Raw genomic sequence first — 12,380 nt, 5'->3', positions numbered from 1 at the left:
TAAATTATCTCAAATTAACTCTTTTTCAGCAAGTAAAGAATAAATATCTTTACAGAAGTGGCATCCCCTCCCTATTGTAGACCCACAAGATTTGTCACTGTGTTTTTTCAATGAAGAATTGGAATGATTTAATTTCTGAATCTTCTGTATAAACATGAGCTAGACTTGAGAAAAACAGAAATATGGCTTTAAGTGAATTGTTAACATTCTGTTGCATCTCTTAAACATTTCGGTTATCTCTTGCTTTCTTCTTCCTTAGAGTCAATTGACAGTTTTTCCCCAAGTTTCCTTATAAGTTCTGCTAGATCTTCAGAATTTTGAGATTTTTCCTCAAGGAGTTCATACCGGAGACTTGAGATGTCCTGTTTAATTTCCTTCAGTTCACCTGTAACAGATGTTAGAAGATCATACCATTAAGAAACAAAAGAAAAAACCACCATATCCAAATATCTCACAATTATCACAAGTTTTCTCTGTATTTCTTTGTTGAAACAGAAAAAGCAGATGCTCTGTTGCCTGTTGGTGAATGGTTCAGGAATCAAACAAATCTGAAGGCAAAAGTGTGAGAGGCCACATCAGTTCAGAAAACTCATATGATCTCTTATATGGAAGCTGCTGTTCTGCTGCAAGAGACATCACTGAATCATAGAATCACAGAATCATGTAGGTTGGAAAAGACCTCTAAGATCACCGAGTCCAATCATTAGCCAAGCACTGCCAAGTCCACCCCTAAACCTTGCCCCTAATCACCATGTCTACATGTCTTTCAAATAGTTCCAGGGATGGTGACTCAACCACTTTCCTGGACAGCCTGTTTGAATACTTCACAACCCTTTCTGTAAAGACATTTTTCCTAATGTCCAATCTAAATCTCTCCCTGACACTATTTACTCTTGTCCTATAGCTTCTTACTTTGGAAAAGAGTCCAACCACCACCTCGCTACTTCCTCCTTTCAGGTAGTTATAGTGGGTGATAAGGTCTACCTTTGAGCCTCCTTTTCTCCAGATTAAAATCCTCAGTTCCCTCAGTCGCTCTCCATTAGATTTGTGCTCCAGACCCTTCACCAGCTCCATTGCCCTTTTTTGGACATGTTCCATGTTCAAGCACCTCAATGTCTTTCTTGTAGTGGGAGGCCCAAAACTGAACACAGGATTCAAGGTGTGGTCTCACCAGTGCTGAGTACAGGGGGACAATCACTGCCCTGGTCCTGCTGGCCACACTATTGCTGATACAGGCCAGGATGCCATTGGCCTTCTTGGCCACCTGGGCACACTGCTGGTTCATGTTCAGCCCTTGTTGACCAACACCCCCAGGTCCTTTTCTGCAGATCATGCAGCTTGGTGTTGCCTGAGTAGTCTTGGCCAGCAACAAAGCTTCTCATTGTCCAAAAGAGAGCAGTCCTCTCCTTTTCCTACTGCACTAAGTATCTTTCTAGCATCAGAGGGGTGCAAACAGACAAGAACATCCCTGTGAAGTGCATTTACTAGATGTTTCCAGCTAATAAATCACACACAAAAAAAGCTGAAGCATATGCATCCCCATATATGAATTCACAATAAAAACACATACCAACACAAATGAAAATTCATATGGCAATGCCTCAAATCAACTGCTGCATTAAATGCAGTCTCACTATGGGAAATGCCTTGAGCATCACAGCAGCCTTCCCAAGTCCAAAGGGATTCTACAAGAAAGCTGGAGAGGGATGTTTTACAAGGGCATGCAGTGACAGCATGAGAGGGAATGGTTTCAAACTGAAAGAGGGTAGGTTTAGATTGGATATTATGAAGGAATTCTTTCCTGTGAGGGTGGTGAGGCACTGGAACAGGTTGCCCAGAGAAGTTGCAGATGTCCCATCCCTGTAAGTGATCAAGGTCAGGTTGGACAGGGTTTTAAGCAACCTGGTCTACTGGAAGGTGTCCCTGCCCATGGCAAGGGGGTTGGAAGTAGATGATCCTTAAGGAACTAGATGATCCTTAAGGTCCCTTCCAATCCAAATAATCCTATGTTTCTATTATTACTAGAAGTAGCAACACTTGACAACTTGTCAGATCACTGATGTTTTCTGATGGGAGACAAGAGATAGGAATCCCATCTCTTCTTTAACTTCAATTTCATGGTAATTTTATATCTAGAACTTGTAAACATGTCAAGTGAATTAAGTATTTTGGAAACATTTTTTTTCAAGTGGCATATGTAACCACTTTAGTTTGTCTTGATTCTCTGATTAAACATACAATTCATCAACATACTCACCTTCATTAACTTCATCACTTTCCTTATCTATCTGAGCTTTCAATACATATCTTTTAATGAGACGTTTCATTATTTTCTAAAGAGAAGAAAGAAAGAAAAAAGTTTTCTTTGTTGGACTAGTATTTTTATGACATTTCAAAATATGAGCTCTTGTCCTGCTTTCAGTTGGGACAGAGTTCATTTTCTTCTTACTAGCTGGTACAGTGTGACTTTTGGTTTTATTATGAGAATAATGTTGATAACTCACTGGTGTTTTAGTTGTTGCTGAACAGTGCTTACTTAAGTCAAGGACTTTTAAGTGCTCTGCCAGTAAGGAGGTGCACAAGAAGCAGGAAGGGAGCATGGCCAGGACAGCTGACTCAAACAGGCCAAAGGGATATTCCATACCACAGAATGTTATGCTCAGTATACAAACTGGGGAGAGTTGGCCCTAAATGGCCAATCACTGCGCTCTCTCTCTCTGTCTCTCCTTTTCACTACTACTACTACTACTATTAAAAATTATTATATTTTACTTTATTTAAATTAATAAAGTTTTCTTATCTCAACCCTCAAGTTTTACCTTTTACAATTCTCCTTCTCATCCCACGGGGTTCCGGGGGTGGTATGGAGAGAGTGAGTGAGCAACTGTGCAGTACTTAGTTGACAGCTGGTGTTAAATTACAACAGCTCTGTTACCTTCTGTTGCATTCAGACATTTCAGTGTAGGACTCAACAGGTTAAAGAAATAGAATGTAAAAATCTCTGCTTTCATCTATAGTAGATATTTAAACTTTATGATTCTGCACATGTATGTAGTTGAAAAATAGAAAACTAAACACATTTTACAAATGTCAGAATTCACAAAGCTTAACTTACTTAACTGGAGTCTATAAGAATGATCAATAGAGTTGTAGCTTTGATCTCCACATAGGTGACACTATCTGACCTTTACTGCTACCACAAGGTGACAATGACCCTGTTTAGCAGTGCTAATTGCTAAACCCTTTTGTCATCAGTTTATTTTAAACTATTTTGATATTATATTTAATAAGTTATGTTTTCCCAATGTTGAGCTTAGAGAAAAATGGGACCCACAATTCTAAGAGTCATTTAAGTGTCTCAGTTGGGACTCATCTAACCAAGTACTTTCTCATGCAAATACACGTATCTGTCACCTTTAATTCCTTCTATGGATAAAGAGAGCAAACCTGAGAGCACAGTTTATCTCAGACAACTAAAACTGATCGAATAGATCACACCATGAGAATGACTAACTTCTCCCCTAATAATAAGGGGAAGCTAGGCCAGCAAATTTATTGTAAATTTTACCCTTCCAGGAAAAAAGAATTCTGCCCCTGATTCTCCCATTAGTTCAAATGACTCAAAAAAGAACGAGGTATCCAAACGCCTTTTAGGAGCTGTATTTCTGTCTTTGGGTTTAATATTTTCATATGGTGTAGTCCATCACAACAAAATACTTTTTGTTTTTCACCATAAGATATAAAATGTACACAGATTTATGTATCTGCTTTTGTCTGCACAGTAAAAAAACCAGCCAGAGCTGGTTGTGTGGTGAGTCATCCCAGATTAGTGGTTCCAGACCATCACTTGCAGGGTCAGCAGCTGTACTGTTTATTCTAGTAATCCAAGAACGTTTCAAATACAAAGCCACACATCCTCATGTTTATGGGGTAAAATTTTAATCTTAATATCTATCATTGCGTCCTAATGAAATTGGCTGTGAAAAAATGAGGCAGTTTTTGGAACAGACTTGTGCAGACACTGTATAACATAAGAATGGAGCAGACCTAGCCTGCCCAGGGGGAAGAGCTTTTTTTCTGTCTTGTCGTCAATAAAGTATACTTGTTTTCTATACCCTTTTCATTCAGATTGTCGTGTTCTATTTACCAGGCAGCTCTTGCTTCTTCCTTTCCACCTGCTGTATGGTATTTCAGGAAGGAAAGTAGCAGTCTCTGGATCAGAATAGCTGGCCCTTTGGTGGACTGTGCTGAGTCTCGTTATACTTAACTGCGCAAAGGCTCACTGCAGTTGTTTAGGAGGCAAAGAAAAAACAGACTGTATTGACAGCATAAAGGCTGACAGATATTTGCAGTGCTTGCAGTATTCGTATACAGAGGTGTGGAACAATAATCTGAGCTGCTTCAGCAGATGGAATGGGAAGTTTTTGAGGGTTTTTTTGGTTTTCTCAATTCCCATTGTACGGTTGAAGACTCATCCTGTCTCTAAAATTAAAAACATTTCTCAAGCTCTTTAAAATATTACACTATAAGGGTAGCATTTAAGAAACAAAGAGGAGAGAAAAACACACCCAGATTGTACTGCAAATACCTAAATCATTACATTTATTTTGGATATATACAAGGCCTGTGAATTTATTCCTGACTCATGTTGTTTAGCATAAATTCAAAACTGTCCTCAAGACATCACTCTGCCAGTTCTACTACTTCTTGATTTTGTTCAAAAATAAACTGGTTTTTACCTGGTATTGTCTTGGAGGATTGTTTAAACTGTTTAAGTGAATTTCATCTGAGCTTCTTATACTTGACTGCTTCCTTTGACCAAGCTGAAATGGAAAGATTATTTATAATTCAAAATAAATAAAAGAAAAATACAGATATATCGTGTATATATCGTGCATACATACATCATGTGACAGAACACTAACTGTTAAGTTCAACCGTGAAATGTTAATTTATTGTGGTAAAGTCCTCGTACATGTACAGAATTTCATTACAAGAGTGAAAAAAACACTTTCAGACTGTGCTGTAGTAAAGTGAGAACTGGTAGGTTTTCTCTATTTACTCTGCCTCTCACCTGCTCCTAACATTTCCAAGGGACCATAATAAAGTGGTCATGTCACTCTAGGCTTTCTCCTGCTCCTCTGATGCACAGGAGGGGGAATCCACATCAGGAGGAAGGCAGTACTGGTGTGGCACAGCCTTGTAGGCAACCGATGAGGGAAGATCAGGGCAGGTGTGTGAGAAGCCAAGGAAAGAGGGGTGGCAGCATTATCCCTTTGCTTTTTTTTTCATAACATTTGCCTGTAATTAATGTGACCTCCACTACCACAAAATACACAAGGAGTTTGCTTCTCCCCTCACTGTCTGAATGTAATTGCTTATGCAGTTCATGCCAGGGACAACAAGATTATCAGCTGACGTTTTTGAGTTGCATCTTCTTTACTACGCATGCTGAAAGGGCATAAATCCCCAATAAAACATGGAGGATGCAATTTGTAGGCTTCATTATTGATTTATGTCTTTGAGAAGGACTAAAGAATCACAAAATGGTGAACTGAGACTCAAGCTGAATGACTGGGCTGCAGTAAGATGAACAGCAACTGTCAAAACAAATATTATTACTTTACATAAATAACAGGGCCAGTTCAACAAGTAGTGCTAGAAATATAAAGATTGTGAAATATAAATAATGATTGATCTTGATGAGGAATAAGTGGAACTGAGAAAGTCTGAAATTTTACATGGTCCAATAAAATGTTTACGGTTTTAAAGGACCAGACAATCATTGCAGTGACTCAGATCCTGTGGGATTTTGTTGTACTTCCAGTGAAATTCTCTATGTTGTGTCTTAACACATAGAGCACCTACAGATAAGCAAACTGGAGCATTTTGAAGCCTTTTAAGTACTATGTGGGATATGCTGGAATATAATTCATTATGGAGGAAAGCAAGGAAGGGTTAAATGCTTATGCAACTGTACACTGGGAATAATTTAAATACTTTTAGATTTTGTTTAGCATTTCGTAGAATCAACGAATGGTTTGTTTAGGAATAGATATTCAAAGATCATGTAGTCCAGCCCCTCTGCCATGGGCAGGGACACCTTCCACTAGATCGGGTTTGCATTTTGATATTTTTTCCTGAAGAAAAGTTCATACCTTTTGGTAAAACACATTTATTTGCAATTAATATAAAGTTTACAATGAACTTGGATTGTTTTTTTGGAAAGATTAACAAATTGTATGCACATTCTTATAAAAAACACTCTCTCTCTATTCAGACTGTGTTTATTTGACTAAGCAAAAATAATGATAGAAGATATATAATAGTATAAATATAAAATAATTAATATTTGTCTCTTACATATTAATCTATATTTGGATGGAAATTAAATAGAATATGTATTAAAAAGGCAAATTATTGTTTCTTTTTCTTGCTTGAATAAAGCTACTTTAAATGTTTTGAATATATATTAGAAAACATAAGTTTATCTAAACGTTGATACTTAAACTAGGTATCTGATTTATGACAAAAAGGAATGGCTAGTGAGTTTACACAACTGTTTAATCACTATGTCTTTCAGGATCTTAGAACTATTAATACTGTCTTGGGCCTAACATTTACTACTAGGTTAAAAGAGAAAAACAATCTTCCTTCTATTTCATCCCCTGGACTTCTCATGCACCATTTTTGGAAATAATATAGTAGAGTAAGAGGAAAAGCATTCTTTTTTGCTGTAGCAGAGGGAAGTTTCCTTGAGTAAAGCTGCCCTAGGCCATGAGCGTGGGCTACAGATGTGTGGCTGGTGTCCCAGCACTCCTGGAACTCTGACTTTGCAGCTGTGATATCATTCATGATCCTGTTATTTACCAGTTTATGTATAATCTACAGATTCATTTATTTTTTATATTTTTTTAGTATTTACTATGTATTTTATTAGATATTTTAAAAGTAATCTCTCATGCTGGTTACCAGTTTCAAATTTATATTACACTGGTTCACTTCAAAAGTTAATCAAATGCTTAACCACAACTTGATTTTCACTTAAAATAGCAAAACTGGTATTATGTGGCAAAATCAGTTAAGTGAGACACCACAAATTTGTAAAATCAGGCACATTATAACAAATTTATCTTAACTTTTATTTGGGCAGAATAATGTACCTAACTAGAAAGTGCACCTTAAAATTGGCAGGTAAATCATAAGTGTGTAACTTCGTTAAAACTCTTTATATGCAACACTAACAGGACAGAATATCTACTGTGTGTTGCCGAATGACCACTTGGTGGCAGAGATTGCCAAGATTTCATCATAACGTCAAATAACATTTTAAATTCTCTTTAATTTTCAAGTCTATGGCTTTCTTCTTTCCCCAAAATTACTACTAGAGTACATTCAGCTTGTCATACTGATAACTGAACTAGAATTCATATTTTCAAGTTAACATTTTTTGAACATGAGTGATCAGAGGGGAAATAATGTAAATTAAATAAAACAATTATACAAACCCCCAAAAATAACTCTTCTCCAAGAGTACTTTATGATCTCAGAGGTCCCTTCCAAGCTGACTGATTCTATGATTCTATGATTCTATGCAGCACATGTGCATCATTTCTCTTAGAAAACACCTTTGGCTTTAAACTTTCTTCTCATTTTATTATTCTCTAGTATTACTTAAAATTGAATGCAATCAGAATAGTAATGTAATTATTGTAGCTGTTTTGTTTACCACTCTGTTAATGTCTTAAATCCCAACTTTCAGAAGCAGGTGATGATTTGGAATGCAAAAATACTTGGACCAGAAGGGAGGGTTCAGAGAAAATCACTCAGTTTGTGCTCCCATAACCAAAGTCCACCCATGAACATTTCAGAAACATTGTTTTACACTCGTAGAGTAAAAGTTGACGTATTTTTCTTATTTGAATGCAGGTTTAAAGCAGTTTCAATAAATAGTTCTCCCTTATTTTTTTTCTGAAGAGCCATGTTTCAAGAACAAGGTTTAAATACATCATCTGCAACTACCATTTTTTAGCTCAGGAAGATGAATAATTTCTGTGAGTCTTAAACAATAAACTTTCTCAATTGGAAGGCAATTTTAAAATTTAGAATAAAAATCAAAGTACGTTTCTTTAAAACTCTCCTTTTTCTTCATTTATTTCTCCCCTTTTTTGGTTTGAGTTTCTTGTTCACTTTACGTTTAAAACTCCAATTCTAGCCTGAAACAAGAAATCTACAAGTTTTAATCAACAGCCTGAAAGAAAACATTTTCACAGCTTTTAGTATTATATGCAGATATGTCTCAAGAAATTAACTTCTGGTGTGGTACACTTTGAACACAGCTATGTAAATTACTTGCTGTTTAGCACTGACAGCATCTGGCTTTGTTTTCTGCCAACAATAATCAGGGCAGAGTTGGCTCTAGGAGCAGAATTTCCCCCGTTCCAATCCTAATTCCTGTCTTCATGCTCACCCTGAAGCTGCTGGCGCTTTTGCACTGAGAAGATGCTGGCTGCGCAGCAGAAAGACCCACAGGCTGGATCTGAATCAGTAAACTCGAGCGTGTGTTAACATTATTGGGCCCTGCAATGCAATGTCTTCTATCAATAAGCTTTTACTCTTCTCCCAGGTAGGACTTGCCTCAGAACAACTTTCTACCTTCCTAGGCATGGTTTGGCAACAGGAATGGTCTGAAGACAAGAGCTTGCAGCAACCCTTTGCAAGGAAAACTACTTAAATAGGGGCAAACCATTCCCGAATTGGCCTCAATGCCCAGATAAGCTATGCTTCACATTTCACTAGCACAAACACAGCCATTAAGTCTAGGGTCTTGGGTCTGGTCTTGTCAAATCTTTTCTTATCTTTGCACAACTCATTGCATTTGTAGTAGCTCCTTGCTCAGCAGTCGCAGCAGCACCAACACACTCAGCACTGAACGAGTCCCAAGTCAAAATCCAAAAGCCTGAGAATGCCTTTGAAAAGATGCCATAAACTGGCCTCAACAACAACGAATTATCAATAGTGGGTCAAAAAGTAACACAAAAGCATTTTAGTTACTTTTTGGAAGTGCACAGGATGGCAGTATTTCAGATTCAGATAAAGTCATCTCCACAGCATGCAATGGTCCAAAAGGTAAGTAAAAATGTAATCATCTGGCAATAGCAGTCACCCTGCTGCAAAAGCTGGTGAATGAATAAATGTAACTCAGATGCTTTATGTTTTTCAACATAAAAGCTTTTTTTTTTTTAATTTGATTTGCAGTTTTATAGTTGCTTTGGCTAGGGAGTAAGCACATTTCATTTAGGATTAGTTACACTAAAATCTGCAGTGAGTGTAAAGCATTAATATTTGAAGACTAAAATTTAATTCAGGGCTAGGAAAAAATCTGATAAACGATGTTTACATCCTTACAGCTCTATTTCAGAGGGACTGCCGTAAAAGCCAATACACCTGTTACTGTTTTATCTAGAACTGGTAATTATTACACTTTGCACCCTTCTAGCAATCTGAATTGCTAGATTTGAAAGGAGTGATAAAAATACAGCTTCTTTCCTTAGGGTGTATAAGTGAGATTTTTAATAGTACCTGTTTTAAAGAACAGAAATTTCATGCTAAAAAGTCACTAAAACAAGAATTTAACTTACTTATGTGATTTTCAAAGTCAAAAGTGAATTAGAAAAGAACCATTTGTTGTTTCTCACCATCACTCAATTTTAAGTTTATATGCATCTCCTTATTTGCTTGATTTTTCGGTGATGACTTTATCACCCACAGAGGTTTTAAAATCAAGTTTTGTAAATGTCAGTCATTAAAAACCTGAGCAAATGAAGTATCACCTCTGTCAGGTCTTAAATACATTAGGATTAAATTTCCCAAGTAAAATGAAGTGAGATCTGTGAAATACTAGAAAAATTACCAATAGTACACATGAGACATTTGAAGTTAACAACAATCTCGACTTTGGTAACGGTGTTTTTAATACCTGCATTTGTTTTCATAAACTATTATAAGCTTAACCAGAGGCAGAGGCTTGTCAGAGGCACAGTATTTTTCTAAAACTCCATTTTTTCCATCTAGGCTTGCAACCAGTTTTTCTCTTCTACTCTTCAACTCTGTGTTGGAAAATATGCTTGTCACACTGGTGACAGAGAACTGACAGACACACATAAATTCTTTACTGTTCTCTAGTCTAATGGCTAATGACTCTTGACTACAGACTCAAGAACTCGTAACCTTGAACAGACCTCTGCTCAGAGTACCACACATTTTAACAAAGATCCTTCCACATTTAAATTTCCATAGAAGACAATTTTGTTTCTGCTACCATGACAAATTTTAACCTTTTTCTTTGTACGCTCACCCTTCCACTTGCTACATCTTTTTCCCTGACATGTTACAATAGTGCTAGAATAGTGTTAGTCTTTAAGTTTCCAATATCACCTAACATTCCATATTCTCCTAAAGCAATTACTTTGGTTTATGCCAAGACAGTGCAGGAAAAATACACTGACTACAACCTCCTTAAGCAAGCCCAGTGAATCAACTCAAGCTCTTTTTACTGTACTTGTGTAATTAAAACAGATAAAAAAATGCTTTATGATAAAAGTAGGCTGCATTTTCAGTGGAAGCAGAGACAGGTTATCAAGGGGAATTTAGAAACTGTCCAGGTATGTGAGCGTGGTGTTAGGAAAGACAAAGCTTGTCTTAAACTGACATTTGGAAGGGCAATAAGAAGAACTTCTACTGCTACAATAACAAGGAGAACAAGGAAAATGTGGGACTGTTGTTTAGTGGGAAAGCGGATTTAAGTGACAGTGGATGACGGTAAGATTGAGGGAATTGATGCCTTCTTTGCCTCAGGTTTCAGCAACAGTCGCTCAGGCCTCTGTGCTCAGTGAAGGGATTCAAGGGGACAGGGCTTACTTGAGAGAACTTGACCCAGGCAAGTCCCTTGGACCCAAAAGGCTGCATCCACAGGTGCTGAGAGAGCAGATGAACCCCTTGCAAATACAGAATCATCTCTGAAAAAACATGGATATTGGGAGAGGTCCCAAAAGGCTGAAGAAAGACAAATGTCAAACCCATCTTCAAAAAAGGTCAAAATTATGATCTGAGCAAACATGGGCACTCAACCTCCCTTCAGTCACTGGCAAAAAATTGGAATGGATAACAAATCCTCTTGGAGAACGTAAAAGGACAGATGGTGACTGGAAAAAGTAGGTGTGAATTTATGAAAAGTAAAATCTGTCTGACCATCTAGACAGCACTCTGAGATAAAATAACTTGCAGATAAAAGGAGAGCTGGAGATGTCTTCTGACCTGACTTTAGCAAGGGTTTTAACTCTGTATTCTAGAATATTCTTGTACCCATGTTAATGACTGACTTTAGTATGGATGAAGTATATTGGGAAATTCATTAATAAAACAGGGCAACAACAAAAATTAAGTTAAAATTATTTTTATGTTTTAAAATTAGAAGTTAATATATACATGACAAAATTACCTTGTTCATCTCCGCATCTTCCTGAAAGTTTTTCTTTTGGCACAGAAATGGTTTAGAAATACATTTTTTGATTCTGATTAGGAGATACAGCAAAGATTTTGGGCTTGGCACTAAGTTGAAGGGTACTGGAAGAGTTCTCCCTTCTTCAAAGTAAGAAAACCAAAGTTTAGCCCTTGCAAATTTCCATTCTACATCAGCATCATCCTGTAAAATGGAAACACAGCTGTTAATACACTGTTAATACCACTTTGACTATTAAAGATGCTCTAGCTAAACTTTGTATGTGTTTTGAATGTAATGGCTGAAGTTAATCTCAAACACATCAAGAACTTGCTTATGATCCATGAAAACCAAATTTCAGTGAATGGAATTGTTCTTATTAATTCATTTAAAATAATGCAATTACAGAAGAACAGAATGGATTTAATTTAAACATTGCTTACTCCAGGGTCAGTGCTAATAGTCTGCAATATATGATTACAACGACAGACCCTGCTAATAGTCTACAGACACTATTACTCTATTACTTTAAACATGAAGTTAAAAAAGATTAGATGATTCTTAGATAATTCCTTCCACTTGCTGGAATATATGATTAAACCAGATATGCTACCATCACCATGGTTTATGCTTAACATTTAGGATCATCAAAACAATCACTTTATTCCACTCTGCAAAGTTTAAGAGGGTTTTCTGCAGAAAGGACTGACATCATGTCCAAGAACATAACTAGCTATTGCTGTGACTGTTTTTAGAAGCTGTTTTTATCCAGTCAACATATTTTTGGATAAGAGACTGCTTTTTAATGCTCTAAACCTGAGAGGTTTGCTCTGTGGCTTCCCAAGTCAGAAGAATATGAACCTCCCTAGAGAATGCGCTG

The 12,380-nt window shown here is 36.9% G+C and overlaps 1 protein-coding gene across 1 annotated transcript in view; it reads right to left on the bottom strand.

Moving 5' to 3' along the window:
• Positions 1-233: 233 nt before the first annotated feature.
• The window catches only part of TRPC6 (transient receptor potential cation channel subfamily C member 6), an 80,411-nt gene continuing 68,264 nt past the window's right edge, over positions 234-12,380 (bottom strand). Inside the window, exons 9-12 of the mRNA XM_017816078.1 lie at positions 11,501-11,704; positions 4,740-4,823; positions 2,258-2,333; positions 234-385 (exon numbers count right to left, since the gene is read on the bottom strand). Of these exons, the coding sequence (XP_017671567.1) occupies positions 234-385; positions 2,258-2,333; positions 4,740-4,823; positions 11,501-11,704 (516 nt within the window). The remainder of the gene's footprint in view (positions 386-2,257; positions 2,334-4,739; positions 4,824-11,500; positions 11,705-12,380) is intronic.

This window comes from Lepidothrix coronata, unplaced genomic scaffold (genome assembly GCF_001604755.1).
Source record: "Lepidothrix coronata isolate B3197 unplaced genomic scaffold, Lepidothrix_coronata-1.0 Scaffold53, whole genome shotgun sequence".
Classification (NCBI taxonomy): Eukaryota; Metazoa; Chordata; class Aves; order Passeriformes; family Pipridae; genus Lepidothrix; species Lepidothrix coronata.
The sequence above is the reverse complement of the archived record's forward strand: the minus strand, read 5'-3'. Positions and strand labels throughout refer to the sequence as shown.